This window comes from Sceloporus undulatus, chromosome 2 (assembly GCF_019175285.1).
Source record: "Sceloporus undulatus isolate JIND9_A2432 ecotype Alabama chromosome 2, SceUnd_v1.1, whole genome shotgun sequence".
NCBI classification, from domain to species: Eukaryota; Metazoa; Chordata; class Lepidosauria; order Squamata; family Phrynosomatidae; genus Sceloporus; species Sceloporus undulatus.
Genome location: NC_056523.1, coordinates 55,107,859 through 55,131,037, shown reverse-complemented (window position 1 = coordinate 55,131,037; position 23,179 = coordinate 55,107,859). Strand labels below are relative to the sequence as shown.

The 23,179-nt window shown below is 39.7% G+C and overlaps 1 protein-coding gene across 1 annotated transcript in view; it reads right to left on the bottom strand.

The window, feature by feature from the left end:
• Positions 1-16,664: 16,664 nt before the first annotated feature.
• The window catches only part of EEFSEC (eukaryotic elongation factor, selenocysteine-tRNA specific), a 224,343-nt gene continuing 217,828 nt past the window's right edge, over positions 16,665-23,179 (bottom strand). Inside the window, exon 7 of the mRNA XM_042453409.1 lies at positions 16,665-17,563. Coding sequence (XP_042309343.1) covers positions 17,379-17,563 — 185 coding nt within the window. The 3' untranslated portion in view covers positions 16,665-17,378. The remainder of the gene's footprint in view (positions 17,564-23,179) is intronic.

Genomic DNA, 23,179 nt, shown 5'->3' with positions numbered 1-23,179 from the left:
CTACAGGTTGAATATCCTTTATTTGGAATTCCAAAATCCGAAATACTCCACAATCCAAAACTTTTTTCATGGATGGTTGAGATAGTGACACCTTAGTTTCCTGATAGTTCAGTGTACACAAACTTTGTTTCATGGAAGAACATTATTAAAAATATTATGTATAAAATTACCTTCAGGTTATGTGTACGGTGCATATGAAACATAAATTAATTTCATGTGTAACCTTGGGTCCCATCCCCGGAATAATTCATTATGTATAGTATATGCAAATATTCCAAAATCTGAAAATATCCAAAATTCAAAATGTTTCTGGCCTGGAAATTCAACCTGTGCTATGTTTGGTGGCCGACTGGGAGAGGCATGCTCTCTCAAGGACAAGCGAGACAGATACGCCCCATGAGGAAAACTTGAGTGCCTCTCATAATCCAGAGCAGCAGAAACTGAATGAGAATTAGCAACTTAATGAATTTCTGGTGCAATGTGGGGCACTACAGCTATCATGTAAATATAAATTTTACAGTAATGATTGGGTGATGGGAATTTTACTGACAGCAATAACATTTAATGAAGAATTAATTTTAATTAATTTCAGTACATTTTAAATCTATAGAACACAAACATCTCTCATTGCAGGTTGTTTTGAGAGGTGATGTCCTAAAAGATAACCTATAAATACTATGAACAAACAAACATGGTATTAATGTGAGTTGAGTAGAAGATCTAGGCTGCATCCACACAGCAGAAATAATACAAGTTGACACCACTTTAACTGCCATGGCTCAATGCTATGGGATTCTGGGCATTGTAGTTTTATGAGGCATTTAGTCTTCTCTGGGGTTGTTCCCACTATGGAAAGCCGTGAATCCTGATTCGAGCTATATGCCCCTAGCTCCCACTGGAAATCGATCCTGATCCTCATTTGATCGATTCCAGGGGAAATAAAGTGGAGCAAACGCAAAAAGCCTGGGGTTTTTTGGTAACAGTTCTTTTGAGGTTCTTTTGAGAAGAATCAGTTCTGACGCGATTCCTAACAGTGGGAATGCCAGATCAGAATCAGTTGTTTCTGAGGGAAGGGACAAATGGCAAAGGGGTGACGTTTTGACAGATCCACCATTTCCCCCCTTGCAGCGCTGCCTGTTTACTTGTGTTTTTTAAAAATTAAATTGATAGAATATGTGATTGATTTTGCAACTACTTGCAAGACAAGTAGTTGCAAAATCAATCAAAAATTATATATATATTTTTAAAATTGTCCTCCCCTTCATCCTCCTCCTCTGTGCCCCCGGTGCCTTCCTTCCTTCCTGCTTGGCTTCCCTCACTTGGCTTCCCTGGTGCCTGCTCACTGTCCCCGGACTTGGCTCTCTCTCCTCCTGCCGGCTTGTGCTCCATCACCGGCTTCCCCCATCCCCGGCTTGAAACAGCATAAATGAGGACAAAAAAAAGAAAAGAAAAGAAAACAGATTCAAGTTTATAATGAAAACGAGGGATCGTTTGAAACTGGTTACAAACATGGAGCAGATCCGAATCACAATCTGTGTTATTTGACAGCTCTGGGCCACAACAAATTAAAAAAATCCAGGATTGCATAGGGTGGACATATGACAGTTAAAGCAGTGTTAGATTAGATTATTTCTGAAGTGTGGTTGCCACTATAGAGATATACTGTACCTCAGTTAACAAAGTAGATGTATTCCTAGTCATTCATTTTTCAACAGAAGATTTGGTCATAGAGGCAGAAATAATATGCAAAGAAAAGGGATAGGTTCCTTCACCACAAAAAAAGAAGAGCAGTTCCATATGTCTGAGCAAACCTTTCATTCAAAATTGGTGATATGCATATGTGAAATGTGAAGTGAAACAACCAGGTCAGATAAGCTTTGCATAAGTGAACATTTTGAAATGTCTAGAGACCACTTGAAAGCTTCTTCCAAAATTTATCTAGGGATTTTTTTTTTAAAAAAAAACACCAGCTTCAGCTTTTCCTATGATTTTCACTTGGGTGCTCAGATTTATGTTGTTGTTGTTTTTAACATGCTGTGGGAATGGAGTGGGAAGGTAATGTGCTTTCCCTCTCCTCTGTTTTGCTGTTCATGAATGCTCAGTAAGGGACTCTGAAGGCAGCTGCTGTTGGCCTTGTCCTATGTAGGCAGGCACACTGCCACAATAGGACTCACTAGAGTAGAATCCCATTCTTTCCCAGATCAAGCTTTATTGCATTGTTTACTGCAGACATGCTACTGCAACCTGGCACCAGAGGTCGGTGTTTCTCCAGCCCTAATTCTCCCAAAGCAGATGTTGTTGTTGTTTAAAAGCTTCCAACTACACAGAGGAAAAGAAGAAGAAGAAAGGAAGCAGGTATAAAAAGACTTTGCAAAAAGGATCTTTTTTGTCAAAGGCGTTGTTAACTGAGATATGCCAGCAAAGACTCAAAAGGAATTACAATACATATCAACTAGACAATATACAAACCTCATGCTTAAACTGCCAATGTATTCTTCAGCCTTTCTTTGAAATGCTGGCCAGTGTACAAAACATCTTGCGTACACTGACCACTTGTCCAATTCATCCCTGACTTTACATGAACATACACCATCACAGCTGTGTCTGAACTAATTTCATTCTGCGCACATTAACACTGACATATATACATACATATTTTGAAACAGAAACAAATGAAAATCCTTCTGTTTCCAACCTGAAACCAACAAGAGCTGATTAGACAGATGTTTGGGACAATACTGCAGATGATCTGGCAAAGGGAGTGAAAGATACCCCTAGGTAGAAGGGGGCACACCTAATCCCTGCCACGCAGCAGCCCGGGAGAGACAGATGATCCTTCTGCACGCCGAACCGCCGGCAACAGCTCCGACATCTTAATACACAGCATGTACTAATTAAAATTCCTAATTAAAGAAATAGAACTAGCCGGCACAACTAATGCTGTAAATTAGCAAGCTTTATGAACCAACTGAAAAAGGTTTTGTTGCTTTTTCAAAGAGCATGCTGTGTTAGCATTTGAAGTAAATTATTCTGGACAAAGCCATGTTGCCTCCCATCCCTTGTACCCATTTCAGTAACATGAGTCAAATAGCACTTTCTGAACAAATCTCTTTTGTTAGAGCACAAGGTATCTCATAAAGCGCTGTCGCTCTGACTGCCTAGAGACAACTCCACAACTCATTAAATGAAACAAAAATGGAATGAGGATACCAGGCATCCTGCCCTCAGGACAGCCTATTTCTCTCTCTTTTTCTGGGTAAATGCAAACAACCATTAAGACCTTAGTATGATGGGTGTGCTAATTTCATGAGAAGCCAGTTGTCTGAAAGATTGCACCTTACAGAACTGTACAACTCTCCTGTTTACCTATATTTCTGATGATTTGCAAACACATGGTACCAGTTCACAACACATTAATGAAAACAGTGTCCCGCACAGTGTGCCAACTGTCAGTCTATTGTGTTTTGGTTTTTTTTTTTTTGGGGGGGGGGTCTTTATTAATAAAAATCACACACATTCAGCTCAGTGTATGTGTTTGTGCTATGTTGTATTGTTGTGCTGTTCTGCTGTTGTTGAGTCAATGTGACAATCCAAGTATTGTGAACATATGGATAGTTCCAACCTCTCCCATTTCTTATACCATTTTCCTCCACTGGGCCATTCTGGAGCTTCAGTTGTTTTGTGGTGGTGGTGAGAGAGTTTCCAAGGATTGTGGTGAATCTTAGGACTGACTGAATGTGACCTTTTTGACATGGTGGCAAAGCTACAAGCACTGGCCATTCACAGTGTTTTTGATTGACTTGTGAGTATAGTTGTTGTGGCTGTAAATTTCAAAGATCTTCCCCAGACTGGTACAATATGACCCTAAAACATCCTGGAGAATTTACAAGAATGATCACCTTATTCTTGTTGTCATCTTCTTAGAATAGAATTTTTATTTTTATCCTGCCTCTCCCTCAGGACTGAAGTGGCTCCATCAGGATTCTTCATCACCACTCTGTCTTTTCCCCAGTATGGGACTCAAGGTGGCTTACAGAAATTAAAACAAACAGTTTCCATGGATGATCAGGGAACTGACCCGCCTCGATCCTCAAAACAGAAGAGGTGGGATATAAATAAATATTTATTATCATTATCATTATCATTATCATTATCATTATTATCATCATCTTCAGAGTCATAATCCAATGCTGAAACCACTAATTTCTTTCAATTTCTTTCCTTTTGTTTTGTTTGGGAACTTTTGGGGGCATCCATGTGGCTCTTGGAGGGTCTGAGGGGCAAGAAATTCACCCGCAGGCTCACCACAATTGCCCATTACTGCCCTACAAGAATATTCCAGGAAGAATACATAATGTGGTCAATATTGTAATGGTTAGGGGATTCTGGGAATTGTTAAGTCCAAAAAAGTAGCTTTTTTAATGCTTTGGTTAATAATAAACTTGCTTTATTTATTTATTTATTTATTTATTTATTTATTGGTCCCTTCTGTTTCCAAATGCAGAATTAACTAGAAGTCTGTTTGCACCTTGCTGGAGTGTGTTGTTGTGTGGTTTCTTCATCTAGCTGCAGGTTGTGAGTGGCACCAGATTGGTTCTCTCACACCAGTTTGGCTCTTTCACACAGGAATGATTTCAAGCATTCATTCTGCCTTGCATTCAAGGCATTTTATGCAAATAACAGAGAACTCTGACATCTCGCCTTTGAGAGAGACAGAGAGAATATAACTACTAAAGTTTCTAGAACATTGAATTATTATTACCTAGGGAGTTTAATTATTTTCTCATTCTTTTAAAATAAACTCTTCACTGTTTTCTAATTGTATTGAGGGAGATAAAGAGGGAACCAAATAGAGAAATATTGACATGATGATGGGGGCTCCATTTCCCTCAAAGATGGATGGGTGCATTACGCAGTTTAATCCCCAGGATGTGGCTTCTGATCAAATTAGACAAATATTAACTGTGCTCTTCACATATATATATTTCAAGCCTAAAGAATAGAAGTGGAGCCAAAACAAAACATCCAATTGACCTAAACTAGGAGCAGAATGGGAACACTATAATTGGGTATAAAAAAGAATAAATTACACTTGATCTTAGCCAAAAGGCTGGGAAGTGATGGGGAAAAAAGAAAGAATAAATTACAAATAAAAAGACACTTTTAAAAATGCAGATATAACAATAACAGTTAAGGGATGCACCTTTATGCTTAGAGATGCTTAAATCTTGGATTGCATTTATGTACACATGAAAGTTCACAGGGGACACACCTGCCCCTCACCGTTGTGATCTTTTCCATGGAGGAGCAGCATATTCTCTTCACCATCAAACCAGTAACTGGAGGCAAGGGTGGGGAATTATATTTAGTCTCTGGGGATATAAGCAAAAGGCCACCCTGCTCTTCCTGAAATTCCACAAATTACTTTCCTACCTCAGTTCTTGCACATGTGCACACACACACACAACCTTTGATCAGTTCAAAGGTAGTGCTTTCCTTGTGTTCCAGAAGCCCCATGTTATGTCTGGCTAAGTGCTATATCTCTACCCAACTGACATACCCACTGGAGCACACGTTAGTTGCTTATCTTATCAATGGTGAGGTAATGACTTCACCCATGTACTGGATAGGTAAGGTGTGAAGCAAAGCTATTATTATTATTATTAACCTTTATTTATAAAGCGCTGTAAATTTACACAGCGCTGTACATACAATCTTTTTAATTGGACGGTTTCCTGCCCTCAGGCTTATAATCTAGAAAGACACAACACAAAAGGAGAAGGGAGTGGTGGTGGGGAAGGGACCTCTCTAGTAGCATAATACATATAAAGTACATGGCAATATAGGAAATGATTCAATAAAACAGGCAACAAAAGAACATCAAATAGCAAGTGACAGTTATGCAATGCCTGGGAACGCTTCCCTGAACAGGATGGTATTCAACTCTGTTTTGAAGCTGGTTAAAGAAGTGATGGCTCTTGCTTGTGGAGGAAGAAGGTTCCAGGAGTGAGGGGCAGCGAGTGAAAAGGGGCAAATCCGAGATGGGGCAGAGGAAATCCTGGGCTGGGACAGCATATGTTGACTACCAGAACGGAGGGCCCTGGTGGGAAGGTGAAGAGAAAGAAGGTCTGATAAGTAAGGAGGGGCCAGCCCATGGAGGGCTTTAAACGTCGACAGCAGGAGCTTATACTGAATGCGGAAAGGGAGGGGAAGCCAGTGAAGGGATGCCAACACAGGAGAGATGTGGTCAGAGCGGTGGGCAGAAGTGATAATGCGTGCAGCTGAATGCTGGACAGAAATAAAAGGACAGAGGTGAGAAAGAGGAAGCCCAGCCAGGAGGACGTTACAGTAATCAAGTCGTGAGACCCCTAGGGCTAGCTTTGCTCCTTTGTCTTAATCCCCTCCTCTTCTCAAATTGTGGGGCTTCCCTTCCTTATCTATTTTGCTGGGCTGTTTCCTTTAGAAAGCCCCCTACTCGATGATCCACTTACTAAAAACAATGGATATCATTGGAACAGATTCTGGCAAAAAGCCATCTGAAATTCAAATGGAGTATACTTTGTAAAAAAGACCCCACAAATTTCATCTTTTCCTAGGACCAGCATGGTATAGTGGTGTGAGTGTTGGACTAGGATACTGGGAGACCAGTGCTGGAATCCTGATCTGGCCATAGAAACCCACTGGGTGACTTTGGGCAAGTCACACAGCCTCGGAGGATGGCAATGGCAAACCCCTTCTGAAGAAACTTACCAAGAAAACCCTATAATAGGTTTGCCTTAGAGTCACCATAAGTCTGAAATGACTAGAAGGTACACAACAACAACACAGGCACTTAGGGATCCACAGTGATGACTAGATTTGAGTCTGCATGTATTTTTCCCTCTTAAACAATTAAAGAGCTGTTTTATATAAAGATATAACTGAAGAGAGAACCAGTGTGGTGTAGTGGTTTGGTTTTTGGACTAGGACTCTGGAGACCAGGGTTCATATCTCCACTAACCATGAAAACCCACTAAGTGACCTTGGACAAGTCACACTCTTTCAGCTTCAGAGGAAGGCAAAGACAAACCCCCTCTGAACAAATCTTGCCGAGAAACCCCCGTGGTAGTTTTGCCTTAGGGTCACCTTAATACAGAAACTACTTGAAGGCACACAGTAAGTGAATGAGGGAATAGTTCAAGAATATTATGGGGACTTGACCCCAACTTCAGAAGCACAGTGGGCCAAAAGATGGAGCAGGACCTCTGAAAAATCAATTATCAGCCCCATTCAGGGAATGTATATTGAAGACTGTTCATAGATGGCATTTAACATAAGTTAAGTTTCCCAAAATAAGCAGTAACATTTCACAAAACCATTGGCAGGATTGTCTTGCAATTGGGACAGTAGATCACATGTGGTGATATTGTCCTAAAGTGTTGTTTGTTTGGTCTTTTTAGAAAAGAGCAATTGAATTTTTGGTGGTGTCATTGCTGGCTTAGGGCTCTGGGGATTTGTTTACATAGACAATTTTTCCCAAATTACCCCAGAGCTTATTGCATCCTATTTACATTTTGTAGGGCCAAAACTCTGAATCAGGGGCAGATTGTCTTCATGATGCCTGCATCTGATTCGGGGCTTCTTCCTCTTGCTGTGGGTTTTCAACTTTTTTTTTTTTTTTTTGCAGTGACAATAGTCGCTGCCTGCACTTGTGGTCTCTATGAGCTGCCTGGTGTTGCTGCTGCAGATGCAAATTGTTCTAAGGTCAGAAATAGGAACCTAGTCGATAACATGGCTGGCAACAGCAATAGCAAATTCCCTCTGAAAGCTATCTCCCTCTGAAGGAACTGTGGCAAGAAACTCCTGTGATAGGATCGCCTTAGGGTTCTGACCTCAGCAGTGGCCCTGGGCAACAAACAGGGACTGTGTGGGAAGTCAGCCACCAATCATTCACTGCAAGAATTGAAAACCTGCACAAAAGAGTGTAGAAAACGGGCATATTCAGAGGGAACTCAGGGCCAGGATACTCCGGTGACAACCTGGAGTATTCTGGCCACTGTAGACCTGTCCTAGAAGACCCAACAGAATCCCCACTGGGTGACGCTGGGCAAGTCACACACAGTCTCAACCTCAGAGAAAGGCAATAGAAAACCGCCTCTGAAAAAAAAATCTTATCAAGAAACCCCTCTAACAGGATTGCCTTAGAGTCACCATAAGACAGAAACAACTTGAAGGCACCCAACAGCTCAACAAGTTAACTTATCATTCCCTAGGGAGGGAGCTAAAATAAATAAACTTTCAATTAACATCTGAAACCTACAGCTTAACAGTTGAAAGCCTTAATATCAAACCTTTGTGGAATAAAACGTATTTATTAGTTGACAGCACTGAAGAGTCTTGGCTATTGGGAATGACATTGTTGGATAACATGGTGTGTTTTGTGCTCATGTGGAACCTCCATTTTAATTTTACTTCCAGCTGATCATAGAGAGGCAATGCTTCAGCATCTCTAAAGGGCTCTAGTATAGCAGCAACATGGGTAAAGGCCTCAGTGTTAATAAATTTATGCTTATGGAATGTGTCATAAATAGCCAGAATTAGGCAAGGCTTAGATTTCCTGTCAGCACCAGTGCTTAACTGATTTAACTGTGAGAAAATAAAGAGCGTTATCATCTGTGTTATTAAGCTCTGGTTTCATTTCTTGTGAGTCACTTTGAGTGTTGCAAACAGAAAAGCAACTCGATTTAAATTAATAATAATCCTTATTGTCATCATGCACGAGTGGCAATTGAGTTCACTGGGATCAAAACAGTTAAATAAATTCCAGCAGCAGGGAGAAGCTGTTGAAAACAGCTCTTCAAAACAACTTTTTCTATATGGTTCCCCCATCCCACACCATTTTCTGCTCAAACCAGCATACATCAGGCCTTGTGCATCAGTATCAGTCTGGCATTTTCTGGCTTTTCTCAGTCTCTCTTTCAAACCTTTTACTATTGCAGTATTTATGTAGCATTGTCTCCCGTAACATATGCTATCAGTACAACATGTTCCACAACATTTAACTCTTTTTCCCTGCTGCCATTCTGGAGCTTCACGGCTTAATGATACAGAGTCAGTAGATCACAATATGACCCTGTTAATATTTTTAATGCCATTTTTACAAATTACACCATAATGCACCGATTACTAGGATGAAAGCAAAATCTCGGCTGCGTCTGTCTGGAGCCCAAATAAAAGAACGTTTGAACATCTGTTCATCCTACAAATGTCTTTAAAAGCTTTGATTTTCCTGTAATCATTTGGTTCCACCATTTCACTCGTTTTCTGAATGTGTATCCAACAGCCTCAGGACAGTAGCCAGAGATCAGTGGTAATAGTACATTATAATCAAAGTTCCTGGGTGCACTTCTGTTTTCCTTTAGAATGAACTAGAAGGGGAGGTGGAGGAACCATTCTTAGCTTTTTGTCCTTTATTAATACTGGGCTCATAGTGACAGACAAAATACAGGTGTAGAATAACTCAAGACAGAGGTTTATTTAACACCAAATCCTAAAGAACAGGGATATTTTTCAGTCAAACAAAGGGGGACTAAAAATATGGTTTTTTAAATATTGCTCAAAGGTTACATTTTTTAAAAGGGAGATAGATGGGAAAACAGTAGTCTAAAACCTATTTGCTAGCTTAAGTAGAGTAGATCCACTGAATTATAAGATTTGTATAATGGTTGCCTTATCATTCAGCCATTTATTTGCTGGGCCCAGTAGCTGGGCTTAGGCCAGTAAGCTCAAGTCATTTACTTACATACTTACTTACTTACCTGCCTTTCTCGCAGAATGAGACCCAAGGCAGCTCAAAAATAAAAAAATTTAAAAAACACATTATAATAAAAATAAAAATATCAAATAAAAGCAACATACTCCATTTCCCAATATAACCAACACTCTGAGTCCACCTAGAAGGCCTGTTCCTTTCCAGAAGTTTGCACAGTAGTATAAAAAGTATATCTGAATATGCTCCCTTCTTTATGACTTGTTGTTAGCTGCCCTCAAGTCGGTTCTGACTCATGGAGCCCTGTGGACGAGACATCTCCAAGGATTCCTATCCGCTACTGACCTGCCCAGATCCTGCAAGCCCTTGACCATAACCCTTCCGACTGAGTCTATTCATCTGGTTTGGGGTCTTCCTCTCTTTCTTCTATCCTCTACCTTTCCTAGCATTATTGTTTTGTCTAGTGATCTGTGCCTTCTCATTATGTGGCCAAAGTACGATAGTCTCAACTTGATCGTTTTTGCTTCCAAGGAGAGCCCTGGTCTGATCTGTTCAAGAACCCATTTGTTTGTCTTCTTGGCTGAACATGGTATCCTAAGTACTCTTCTCCAGCACCACATGTCAAATGAGTTGATTTACTTTATGTCTGCTTCCTTCACTGTCCAGCTCTCACATCCATACATCGTAATTGAGAATACAATGGCCTGAACGATTCTGACTTTAGTACTCAGTTGAATGTCTTTGCTCTTCAGTATCTTTTCCAGTTATTTCATAGCTGCCCTTCCCATTCCTAGTCTTCTTATTTCTTGACTGCAGTGTCCATTCTGGTTAATATTTGATCCTAGATATGGGAATTCTTTAATTATTTCAATTTCCTCATTGTCTAGATTGAATTTGTGTATTTCTTCTGTGGTCATTATTTCTGTTTAATGGTCAGCATCAGACCTGCCTTTGCACTTTCATCTTTGATTTTCCTTACTAACTGTTCTAATTCCTGAATGCCTTCTGCTAATATTATGGTATTGTCTGCATATCTTAGGTTGTTAATGTTGCTTCCTCCTACCTTCACTCCTTCATTTTCTGATTCTAATTCTGCTTTTCTTATGATGCTTTCAGCATATAAGTTAAACAAGTAAGCTGATAGGATATAGCCTTGCCTGACCCTTTTGCCTATTGGGAACCACTCTGTTTCCCCAAATTCTGTTCTGATGGTGGCCTCCTGTCCTTGGTACAGATTCCTCATCAGGCCTATTAGATGTCGTGGCACGCACCATTTCTTTGAGTGCATTCCTTGGTTTTTTGTGAGCTATACAATCAAATGCTTTGCTGTAGTCTATAAAACACATGCTGATTCTTTATGACTACATATACAATATATGTGATGACTTCAAAATGTTTTCCAAAGGACCAAATCCCACAGCAATTAATTACAGCACAGATTGTCAAGAAGAGGAGGATGGCAATGAAAGCAAATGATGAATGTGGGGAAATAGAACAAAATGTCAGGTGAAATATACTTGACATTCATTTCCCTTTACATAGTAACTTCAAAGTTTGCTGAAGCACAGCAAGGCACAAAGTGAGAGGAAGCAAATCTGCATTAACCAGTGCAGGCCTGTGTCCACACACACAGTTACTGTATATACTTGATTATAAGTCGACCTCATGTATAAGTTGAGGACTGGTTTTGGGGCCAAAAGTATGGATTTTGCCATGACCCATGGACAAGTCGAAGGTAAAATTTGGAGGCTCCTTCAGTGTGTGTATGTGTGCAGGCAGCAAGAGAGACTATAATTGAGGCTTTTTGCTTCATCGTTTCAGCTTTCCTTTTGTCCTTCACTCCTCAGACAGCGGGTGGGAGAGGAACTCTGTTTTAAAGCAAGCAATCACCCAGGACTCTTCCTGCTTCATGCAAGAGAGAAATAAACTGCTCTCCTGACTACATGGGGAAATCTGAAAGAGCTGCTATCAAATTACCATACTGACATGTAAATAAGTCAACCTGGGATTTTGTGGTCAATTTTTGGACATAAATTTCTTGACTTATAGATATGTATATACAGTAATTCAATTAAATGCACCCTCAACATATTTGAACTCCTGTTTATTGTAACTGAGCACTAATGTGGATGTTCAGCAACAGTGTCGACTACACACTTGGATTTGCACCACCGAGGAATACACATGGAAGGAGATGTAGCTTTGAAAGCTCCCCTCTGTTAAAAACTATCTACATTTTCAAAGCTGATGTAACACTAAGAAAAGGTTTAGTTTTGCTTTAGTTTATCTCTTGGGTACTATAGTGTTTAACATTAAGAAGGTTACTGAGCTGATACTAGTCTAAATAAAGCCACAGTAATTAGAGTGTTGGGGAGAAGTTAGAAAGGTATGTATTGCCTAATTTACATTTCTCTTTCATTTCTGTTCTGTAGTGAACACCTTTTTTTAAAAAAAATCATTGAGGGACAAGAAGAGACAGATAAGGAAACTGGTAAATTCATATCCACTACATTGATGTTGGGGAAAATATCAGAAAACTCCCTAAGTTTTGACAGATTGTTTCCTTCATTTTATTTTTTTCAGGGCCCAGTTTTACATAAGGAAGTATAGTAGATTTGATATCGGATATAGTAAACTGCATTTTATGAAACACTGAAGGTAAGTAATGGTACTGTTTTGAGAATGAATTTAGCGTCCCAATTATAAGCATGGATTGGATGTCCAAGGGTCCAATTCAGCTGAGCCGATTATTTATTTGATATCTATTTCCATCTGTCTTTCCCCAAGAATCTCAAAGTGGCATGCATGGCTTGTTCTCCCCAACCCATTTTCTTCTCCCTTTCTCACTGTGAAGTAGGCTAAGATAAGAGCTAGAAACTGGCCTAATGTAACTAAGCAGGTTTCATGGCTGTGTGGGACTTTGGAACTGGATCTCACTTGTCCTGATGTGACCCTGTATGTGCAGCCTAGTCTTTTAAATGTGTTCACCAGATTTTTATGGCTGCTCACCAACAAACATTCTCTGTCCAGCTAATAAAATCATATTATATCTGCAATATATAGATAATGATAAACACTTACCTTACAAGATGTGTATGTGTGTGCATGCACACACATCTACGCCTATTCCCCCCCCCACACGTGCGTATATCTACCTATCTATATACAGAGCCAACATGGTGTTGCAGTTTGAACACTGGTCAGAGATCAGGGTTCGATTTCCCTGCTCAGCCGTGGAAACCTGCTGGGAGACAATGGGCAACTCACACACTCCCAGCCCCAGAAAACCCCATGATAGGATTACCTTAGGGTTGCCGTAAATCAGAAACGCCTTGAAGGCACACAACCAGAAATAACTATATCTATATATGCATATGTCTGTGTGTGTCTGTGCAGTCATGTGCATGCATATGCAGAAGACAAGTACAATACTAGTTATTAATGACCAATTTGAACAAAACATGTAATAAAAAAGAACCATGGTTCTAAAAAACTGAGATGCATTATGCTTGTACTCATCTTCTCTCAATTGTGTTAGCCTTCAGAGGCCATTCATAGCAGCACATAGCCAATATTGCTCTGAAGGATTCTGACAAGAAGAGAAAGTGCAATTTTTTCCTCTACAAAGATAACTTCTTTTCCTCACTGAGTCTGGTAGCACAAAGTAATAACTGAATTCGCCTGCCTAATTTCTTGTGGATAATGCTGAAAGCACACCCCATAATCCTAAAGGATGTACTAAAGCCTTGGCTGGGACTCACTTATTCAGCAGAAATTGCTCAAGATCACTCTGCACAGCACTTTTCTTCTCTTGGATTTAAACGAGCACTGCCTAAACTAAGTTCACCACCAAATTTGCCACAATACAAGACTATGCAGTAGAAAGAGTTTTAAGCATTTTTCCTCCCCCTTAGTTTAGAACACAAACGCATAAAGGTACCATAACATAGCACATGGCTTTGCTTTGTTAATGGAAAAGATCATAATGCTAAGAGTGAGAAATCACCCCCCCCCCATTATAAATGAAATAAACAGTGAAAAGCTATGTAAGCGTTGAAACACTATTTTGAGCTTATTGAAGACCACAGTCCTTTGAATCATAGTCGTATTAAGAAAATAAAAAGAGCTCTTCTAGATCAAACTAATGGCCAATGAGGTCCAGCGTTCCTTTCTCAAAGTGGCCAACCAGATACCTATGGTAAGGTTACAAGCGAGAGGACAAGGGAAAATCTCCAGCAACAGGTATTGACAACCACACTGCCTTGATACTGAAGCTAATATATAGCCATAATAATTAGAAACTAGTGATACCCCCATCCTTCCCAAATTAGTTTAATCCTGTTTAAAAATCATATAGGTTTGCACACGTTACTAAAAAAAAAGCTGTGGAAGCTAATTCCATAGTTTAACTATGTACTGCATCCCCCATCATTCAGCTTCAGTGAGTGACCCCTGGTTCTTGTAAAACTGAGAGATGGAGAAAAAATTCCTCTTTCTTCACATATGCATCATTTCATTACCTCTATCATGTTCCTTCCCTCCTAAGTCCAAACACTATCGTGCCATTCCCACTGGGCAAAAAAAGTGGCTTATTTTGCTGCGATTCTGACTCGAATCTGACCCATCTTTCCCATTAAAAACGGGTGCAAACAGACCCAGGTTTTTTTACCCCTGTTTCCGTTCCCATTGGTATTTTCTCTGGGGTAATTTGAAGCGGGTTATTTTGCTCCCCGTTCCCATTGCCCTTCCGGAACCTCTTTTTTTTAAAGCGGCTGTCAAGCAAGCACTTAAGTGCTTGACGTCACAGCCAATCAGTCACTTAGGCACTTTTCCCCTCTGGGAAAGGGAAAAGGGAGCCTCTCTTTGCCCCCAATCCCTTGGCGTCCAGCCTCTTCTGTATCTCACCATAGTTCCTCTGGAAAAGAGAGAAGGCGCCTCTATTCGTCCTAAACCCCTTGCATCCAAGGCTCTTCTGTGTCTTCCCATAGTTCCTCTGGGAAAGAGAGAAGGAGCCTCTATTCCCCTCAAATCCCTTGGCGTCCAGGCTCTTCTGTATCTCCCCATAGTTCCTCTGGGGAAGAGAGAAGAGGAGCCTCTATTTGCCCCAAATCCCTTGGCATCCGAGGCTCTTCTGTATCTCCCCATAGTTCCTCTGGGGAAGAGAGAAAAGGAGCCTCTATTTGCCCCAAATCCCTTGGCGTCCAGGCTCTTCTGTGTCTCCCCATAGTTCCTCTGAGAAAGAGAGAAGAGGAGCCTCTATTTCCCCAAATCCCTTTGCCTCCCCCATCGCTCCCTGGGCTGTCTGGGGGGCGATCATGCAGGCATGTACTGCAAAGCCCATCTGCTGCTCAGGCAGAGGCAAAAAAAGAAAAAAAATTAGTAAAAATTGGTGTTCAATGGCTCTCCTCACACGTCGGTCTATGAATGTGGAGCAGAGGGGAGGTTGCAGGTGGAGTAATGTGTTTACTGCATTTGGAGCTCAATGTAGTGCGATCGCCTTACCCTGCTTCCCAGTCCACTGGGGGAAAGGCTATGCGAACGGAAGAAAATGGCGCCAGTGATGCAAAAAGAGAACAAAGAGGGTGACACCCACAGGCCAGCCCCTTGAGCGCTCCTCCTCCCATCTCCAGGTTCCTGAATCAGACACCCTTTTGTTCCCATTCATTTCCCCCGAATCAGACTCAGGAGGCACAGGAAAACTCGCTTTAAAACCACTGGTTTTTAAAACCGATTTATCGACCTATAATTCGGGTTTTCCTAGATAATTCGTATCAGATTTGAATCTCAATGGGAACGATTTTGGAGCAACTCAGGTTGGATTTGTGCTCAAATGGAAATGATGCACCCATGATTCGCATCCAGACCCGCATTATAGGCCAGTGGGAATGACCCCTATAAGTTTTCTTTATAGGGGAGGTGATCCAGTCCCTTGGTCGTTTGGGTTACCCTATTCTACACTTTTCTCAGCATTAAAATATTTTTATAAGCATGCTGGCCACTACTGGATACAGTATTCCAAGTATGATTGTACCATATATTTGTAAAAGACTTTATATTTAGGTCAGTTTTATTTACCTTTCCTTTCCTAGTGTTCCCCAACATGGAATTTGCCCTTTGACTCGCTAGGTCAATCAAGCAGCAACCACAACCCCAAGTTCCCTTTCTTTGTCATCTTCCATCAGCTCAGATACCCTTGCCTCAGTGAGCATCCTTTTACACTTCCTTATATGAACCTGGAATTTCGATTGTAACTCATTTGGCTTGGAGAGATGCTTTCAGGTGTATAAAAATAATCCTCCTTACCTCCTTCTTTCTCTTCTTCCTCCATTGTCATCCCTTCAGAAATTTGCTGAAGTTCCTTACAGCTACAACACTTACCTACTACACTGACCTGTAGACCCACTTTGTCCCTAACATTTCTATATATTTATGTCTACTGCTCACATCACTATCAGGATAACCAACATGCACTGAAAACAAGTACATGAGAATCCTAAGAAAACTAGTTCCTTTTTAAAAAGATAACCGGTAGAAATAATGCACATACATACATACATACATACATAAATTAGAAAGCATAAATACAAGCTGTGGTGGTTAGTGCTCCCTAAATCTAGTGGGACACAAACATTGTACATATGAGTCGAGTTCAGACCTATCCTTGTCCCATTGCCATCACACAAAGGGAAATTGTGCTAATTTTATACCATGCAATCTAGTATGTAGATTCTGGAAACAGGGACAATCATAGTCTAGAAAACTGACATGCCTGACACTCTGTGTGACTTACTTTGACTCTATCCCTCACAGCTCTGGCTTTGCTTGCTTAGAAAATAGAGAGAGAAGGACGAGAACCCAAATGAATAAAAGTCTAAATATAAATATATTCTATCTAAATAAAACCACTAATCTCAAGCCATTTCTTGTTTTTGTTTTAATTCTCATAATATGATAGTTTGATGATAGCAGTATGCTTTGAGAAATGCTGAGCAACATTCACTTTCAACAATACTTAACAGTAGCTCTGAGTTGCTTATTTTATCAGCTTTCCTAGAAGAAAACATTAGCCAGCAGATCTGGAAAGCTTGTACAAAAGTATTACACAAAAGCAGTTCCGAACCCTGGAAACAGCAAAGGTTTACAATATCGACCATGAAATTATGTACATCCTTAAAGATGTTCTGACACTGAAGCCAGTTATAAATGGTGCTCAAGATACAAACCTCATTTACAAAATAATCCCTGCTTTACAAATACCACATTTGGATTATTGTATAAAAAGGAATTTAAATACCTCATTTAGTTTGATCATGCCATGTTCGCCTTTTACTTTCTCATTTCTGACTATCATAACATATGAGGAAGTTCATATGTTATCCAATACATATACAATATAGATTAGAATATTGTGTTTGTGTGTATGAGAGAATGAGCATGAGGGAGGGCATATTTGAATTATGTGCGAAAGAGCAGTTTTAACAGGTGCTATCTACCTGCAGCATAGCAGGTTAGCACAGTAAAGCCAGAAATCACAGTATCTCAGGCCAGCAGTGGCCAACAAGAATGTCCATAGTAATTGCCTTGCAAGTTATTCTAGTGTTCAGCCTTTAAAGGACACTTCAGACGTTTCTCAAGACTGAATCATTTTCTTCTGTGCATCAAAGACATATCTTTTGAACAGAAGGGTGATATGAACAGGCTGGATTGAGTCAACCTTGTTGCTTTCATCCTCTTTTGCAGTATCCCCCTTCCCTGCCTTGGGCTTCTTCTTGGAGATGGCAGTCAGAAGTGCCTTTGTTTCTGGCCTCACCCCATCTGAAAAGAATAAAGACACATATTTAAAAAAAGGAAGAACCTCTGGGCAAACATTTCAAAATTATTAGTATCAATCTCAAACTGGTTTGAACGTGAGCTCATCCCCGTGGGATTCCAAAGTAAGAACAGCAGTCCAGAAATCCAGGAAAATTAGCAAATCTACCACTTCTGTTTAAGCTTGCATTGATTAATGGGATAAATAAGGACACAGCCTGAAAATAAGGTTATTTTGCACACAGAGATTCTTTATACACCTTTTGGAACCATCTTTATTGCTCTTCAAAAACCTATACTTGATAAGCTAGCAAATGAGGCCACTTGAGTCAGGACTGTTTTTAAAAAATCCTGCACATAAGACCGAGAGTTTCAGGGAAAAGGATTCTATCCTATGCTTTTTTCTGCTAATCTTCTACAAAAAGGTTTTGCTTTTGTTTAATAGACAAGCGCTCTGTCTTGTGAACACCCACCTCCAGTCTGGAGTAGTAAAGTCTATACACAGATATACCTGAGCCTACATCTCCTAATGCTTGGAAGGTAAAGCTATGGATTTTATTGAATCTGATAATGTGAAGTTGAAGGCTTTCATGGCTGGCATCCATAGTGTTGAATACAAATATTAAAAAATGATACAATCTGCTTTCTCTCTGGATGACTACAGAAAATAAAAGCAAAGTGAAAACTGGTATAAAAACCACAATTCAAAAGGAAAACACAATTGCCACAAATTGTTCATAATTATTATTTAGTGTATTTATGGCCCACTCTTCAGCCACAAAGGCTCTCAGAGCGGCTTACAATTATTATTTTTAATTAGATGATTCCCTGCCCTCAGGCTTACAATCTAAAATCACACAGAAAAAGATGGTAATGTAGACAGTGAATTTGTATCTGTGATTTTGTATATGCACCCTTAGCCTAGTTAAATGTGTATTATTGTATAATCTAGATTTGTTTTTCTTGAAACAGTTTGAGTAAATATTATAAAATGGTGCCATTTTATGCACCATTTTGAAGGGATACTAGTGAGGAATATGAATTTGTGTGGGTGAATATTCATTCAAGAAAATAAACATATATCTTTTTTTCTAAAATGCCTGAAGCTTTATTTTAATTTGCCACATCAGAAACCTCTGAAGAGATAGATGGGTAGCCAAGTCCAAATCAAAGCAATGGAGCAAGGGAGACTAAGTGCTGTCCAGGTGTTGCCCTTGAGACCTTTTATTTCTTCAAGTAGATAAGAGAGATCTAAAAAGAATATTCACTGCCACCTAGCTGAATATTCTCAAAATGTAGTTCTTGGGCAATAGGCCAAATTCAGCTCAGGTATTTCTAACTTGTGGTGTCACATAACCTTATCTCAAACACTTAATCAGCTTCTCTCCCCTCATACTGAAATTCAGAGACAGATTCTCATATCGAAACCCGACAAAAAGATTGAGATGCTTATGATTTACTGGAGACAGGACGTCTACAAGCACAGGTGATCTGTTCCACTGCAGACAAACTAAATGGCCATTCATGGCTGATTGTGGCGATTCAGCATGGGATTTCTTTCCTCTTTTAGTTTTGTCAGGCAGTTAAATCCACCATGTGATAGGTGCAACATGATGCAAAAGCTTAAATGGAGATACTGTTGTTAAAATAGCATAAGTCTATTAACTTTTCTCTTCCAACACTGCTAACCATTTTTCAGACTTGGCACAACACTGTTTCATCGATCACCTGATCTCTGAACAATATTCTGTGAGCCTAACTTTCTTTTTGTTGGTGATCGCTCATGAATCTTCAAGCATTTCTTAATTATATGGAAGGAGAAATGGTAGTAAGTTTTAATGGCCATTGCATACATGTGAGATGTTGCCCTGAGCAACTTGGAGGATGAATGTTACAACAAAGCTACAAAATCTGAAATGTCAAGTGTGAATGCAACATTTAACATACAGTACCAGTGGGCAAAATGCAACCCTGGGATCCCCGACAGGTGGTCTTTGTTGTGGCTCGTGTGCTGCGCCCATAACCCTTGTTGGGACCTATGGAAATGACGCGCAGTGTCCACCACGACCACCTGCAGAGTTCAACCACGTTGACAGGACGCCGAGAAGAAGGAATCTGTGAAGATGTCTTCAACTAATAATGACTCTTACAAATCTTCACTCTAAACGAGGGTTTTAATCTTCCTTTGCAGTATTTACAACATAGATATACACAGTGTATTGGACATCCGTCTCTAATACACACTATTTACACCAACCAACAATAACATAACCTCTGAGGCAGCCATATTAACACACAACCATCTCACTGCCTCTCAGTAACAGACACAGCCCACTCTGAGGCACCAACTGTCTCTCTCAGTCTCAGTGACAGTTGAGAACTGACAGTTGACAGTTGCATCAACATTCCAATGATGCCCTGTTTGAATGCTGACGCATTAGCTGCCACTGGAGCTCCAAATTATCTGCACAACAGCTCCCCCTAGTGGCCACACCAATGTCATTTCCCGACAGTTTTTGCATCACCTGACCTGTCCAGACCCCCCAAATTGCCCTTTTTCTGGCCAGTAAAGAGAAGATGAATTATTTTTTCAGGAAACCTCTGAAAGTAGCTATTCATCTTTTAAATAGGGGTTCTTTCAAACCACACAGTTATAACAGTAAGATTCCATTTAACTACCATGCTTGCATCCTATAGGATTGCAGAATTTGTAGTTTAGTGAAGCCCTAGAACTTTCTGGCTTAAAACTGTAAATGCTGCTCCTTAAAATACAAATCTCAGTATTCCATCTGATGGAACCAGAGCACTTGAAAGTGGAATCATAGTACTAGAATTGTATAGTGAAGAAGAGCTCTACATTGCAGGGCTGAACTGTAAGCCAACCCCCAAAGAATAAAAAATGAACTTCCAGTCACTTCCAGGTTTATTTTTGGCATTCTGAGTAGCACTTGTGTCTCCATGGAAAACTCCTGGAGAAAGAATTGGTCCCTATACACATGGCATTTGCCCACTCCTGTCAAAAAGGTTGATTCACTAGGGAACTGTGATTGTCTGGAGCTGGAGTATATGAGAGCCAGCATAGTGCAATTGTTTCAGCGTTGGACTAAGTCTCTGGAGACCAGGGTTTGAATCCCAGCTCAGCCATAAAACCCAATGGATGACCCTGGGCAGGTCACATACTCTCAGCCTTGGGTAAACCTCCTCTGAACAAATCTTGCCAAGGAGGTCCCATGGGACAGATACGCCTTAGGGTCACCAAAAGTAGGAAATGACACAACAACAACAACAGAGACAGTATAATGTATGAAATGGCTCTAGGATTAACCTAGGTATGGCAAAGTACCTTTTAGAAATTATGCTTTATTAAGGTGTTTGGGACATGCACTGGGTGTAAAGTGAACTGTGATAAAATAATTGCTGACTAAAAACATAACTTCATAAGAGGATAACTAACTACTCTTTCAAATTTTAATGTTGAAAAGGAGGGATTAATTTTTTGGGAAATCGCAAAGAATAACAATTTATTATTTCATAACAGCTATGAAAAAGTCTGGAAAGAAATTAAAAGAGATCTAGAAAAATGGGAAAAGTTAGGTTTTTCACTCTGGGGTAGAATTGTAGAAATAAAAGTAAATGTTGGCCATTTCTTTTATTTCTTTTTCAAACAATCCACATTATAGGAAATGGAATTTCATTTGTGAGATGGCAGAAAGAGATTTCCAGATTTATCTAGCTGGCAAAGAAAATCAGAATAAAATTTAACACACCATATGACTCTAAAGAAAGGGGTGGCTTGGGAGTCCCTAATATCAAATTGCATTATGAGGTATGCTGCTTTGTATGGTTGAAGGAAATGATATTGCTTAGAGATATAAGTTTTAGAATTTGAACACTATAATTTACAAACAAACAAGCTTCATTTATATACCGCTTCATACCACTTAAGCAGTGTCTAAGTGGTTTACAACTGTAAGCTAATTTGCCCCGAACAATCTGGATACTCATTTTAGTGACCTCGGAAGGATGCAAGCCTGAGTCAAGCTTGAGCCCTTTTGCTGGTCTTGAACTCACAACCTTGTGGTTTTGAGTGAGTGGCTGCAGTACAGGCATTTAACCACTGCGCCACCAATTTAAGATTTGGTTGGCATTTATCTTTTATATGATAAAGTTAAAGCACATGCTGAATTAAAAAATCTATGTATTAGAAAAACTCTCCTTCAAATTTGGTAAAATTCGTCTTGTTACTGTGTGTCTTCAAGTCATTTGACACTAAGTCAAACCTATCATAGGGTTTTCCTGGCAAGATTTCTTCAGAGGAGGTTTGTCATTGCCTTCTCCAGAAGCTGAGAGCTTGTGACTTGTCCAAGTTCACCTAGTGGATTTCATGACCGAGTCATGGCAGGAATTGAACCCAAAGTTGTAGTTCAACAGTCAATCCACTATGATATGCTGGCTCCTTTGGTAAAATACACACATATATTGTTTCCTAAGATATTAGCCAATTCACTGCAGGAAATCTTTTTTTTAAAGGAAATAATGTGTTAAAAATTGGAGATGTTTACTTTATGATGATCTTTTGTATCCTGAACAAGACAGTTGGAAGGTTTAAATCAAAACAGATGATCCTTAAGGCAGATCTTAATTGGTTTGCTTATATGCTAGTTAAGGACAGATCTAATCAAAACAAGAGAAATGGAGCCATAGAGGTTAAAGACAATGAAATTTACTGTATATACTCATAAGTCCAGAAATTTTAGTCAAAAAATCTGACTTGACTTATCCTTGGGTCAATGTAGGTACTGTACTTTAACTTTTATCAAAAAAAGAAACCATCCCATGGTGAAAGGCAAAAGTATAATCTGTCCAGGAAGCACTGAGCCCCTTTTCTCTTTCATACATCCAGCCTTTAGGGTAAGAACAGTTATACCAGCTGGAATTTTGTAAGTTCTTTTTGCATCATTTTTCATTGCTTCATCCTTTACATCCTTTGTTGCATGCCCCTAAGTTTTACTCTTGACTTATCCATGGATCATATCAAAATCCAAATTTTGTCCCCCAAAACTGCCCTTGACTTATACATGTGGTCAACTGATAGTCAAGTATATACAGTATTTAGAGTTGTGTAAAGATGATCACCATGTAATTTAAAAAGTGTTCAACTGGCTTTTGAAACTAAAAACAGAAGAGGAGGCTGTAAAAGAGTATATGATAAGGTGGGCCCAAATTTGGGCATAGGATTCATATAGATGTATAGGGGAAAATGTGGTCTAAAGATACACAATTTACATTGTGCAGTGATTTAAAAGAAAACATGTATAAGATGCTGTATAGATGGTATCTAACCCCAAACAATCTGTTGAAAATGGTCCAGACTGTTTCAAACCAATATTGGGGATGTCAAGGTAAGGGGGGCTCCTTATATGTGGTTGGCTTGTAAGAAGGCAAAAAGTTATTGGGCTAAGATTTATATGTTAATTAAAAAAAATTAAAAGTAGATTTTGTAATCTTACCAGAAATATTTTTGTTGAGTATTATGGATAAAAAAATAGAGAGTAAATATGGATTATTTCGTTTGATATAAGACAACAGTAGCAAGAATATTATTTGTTCAGACTTGGAAAT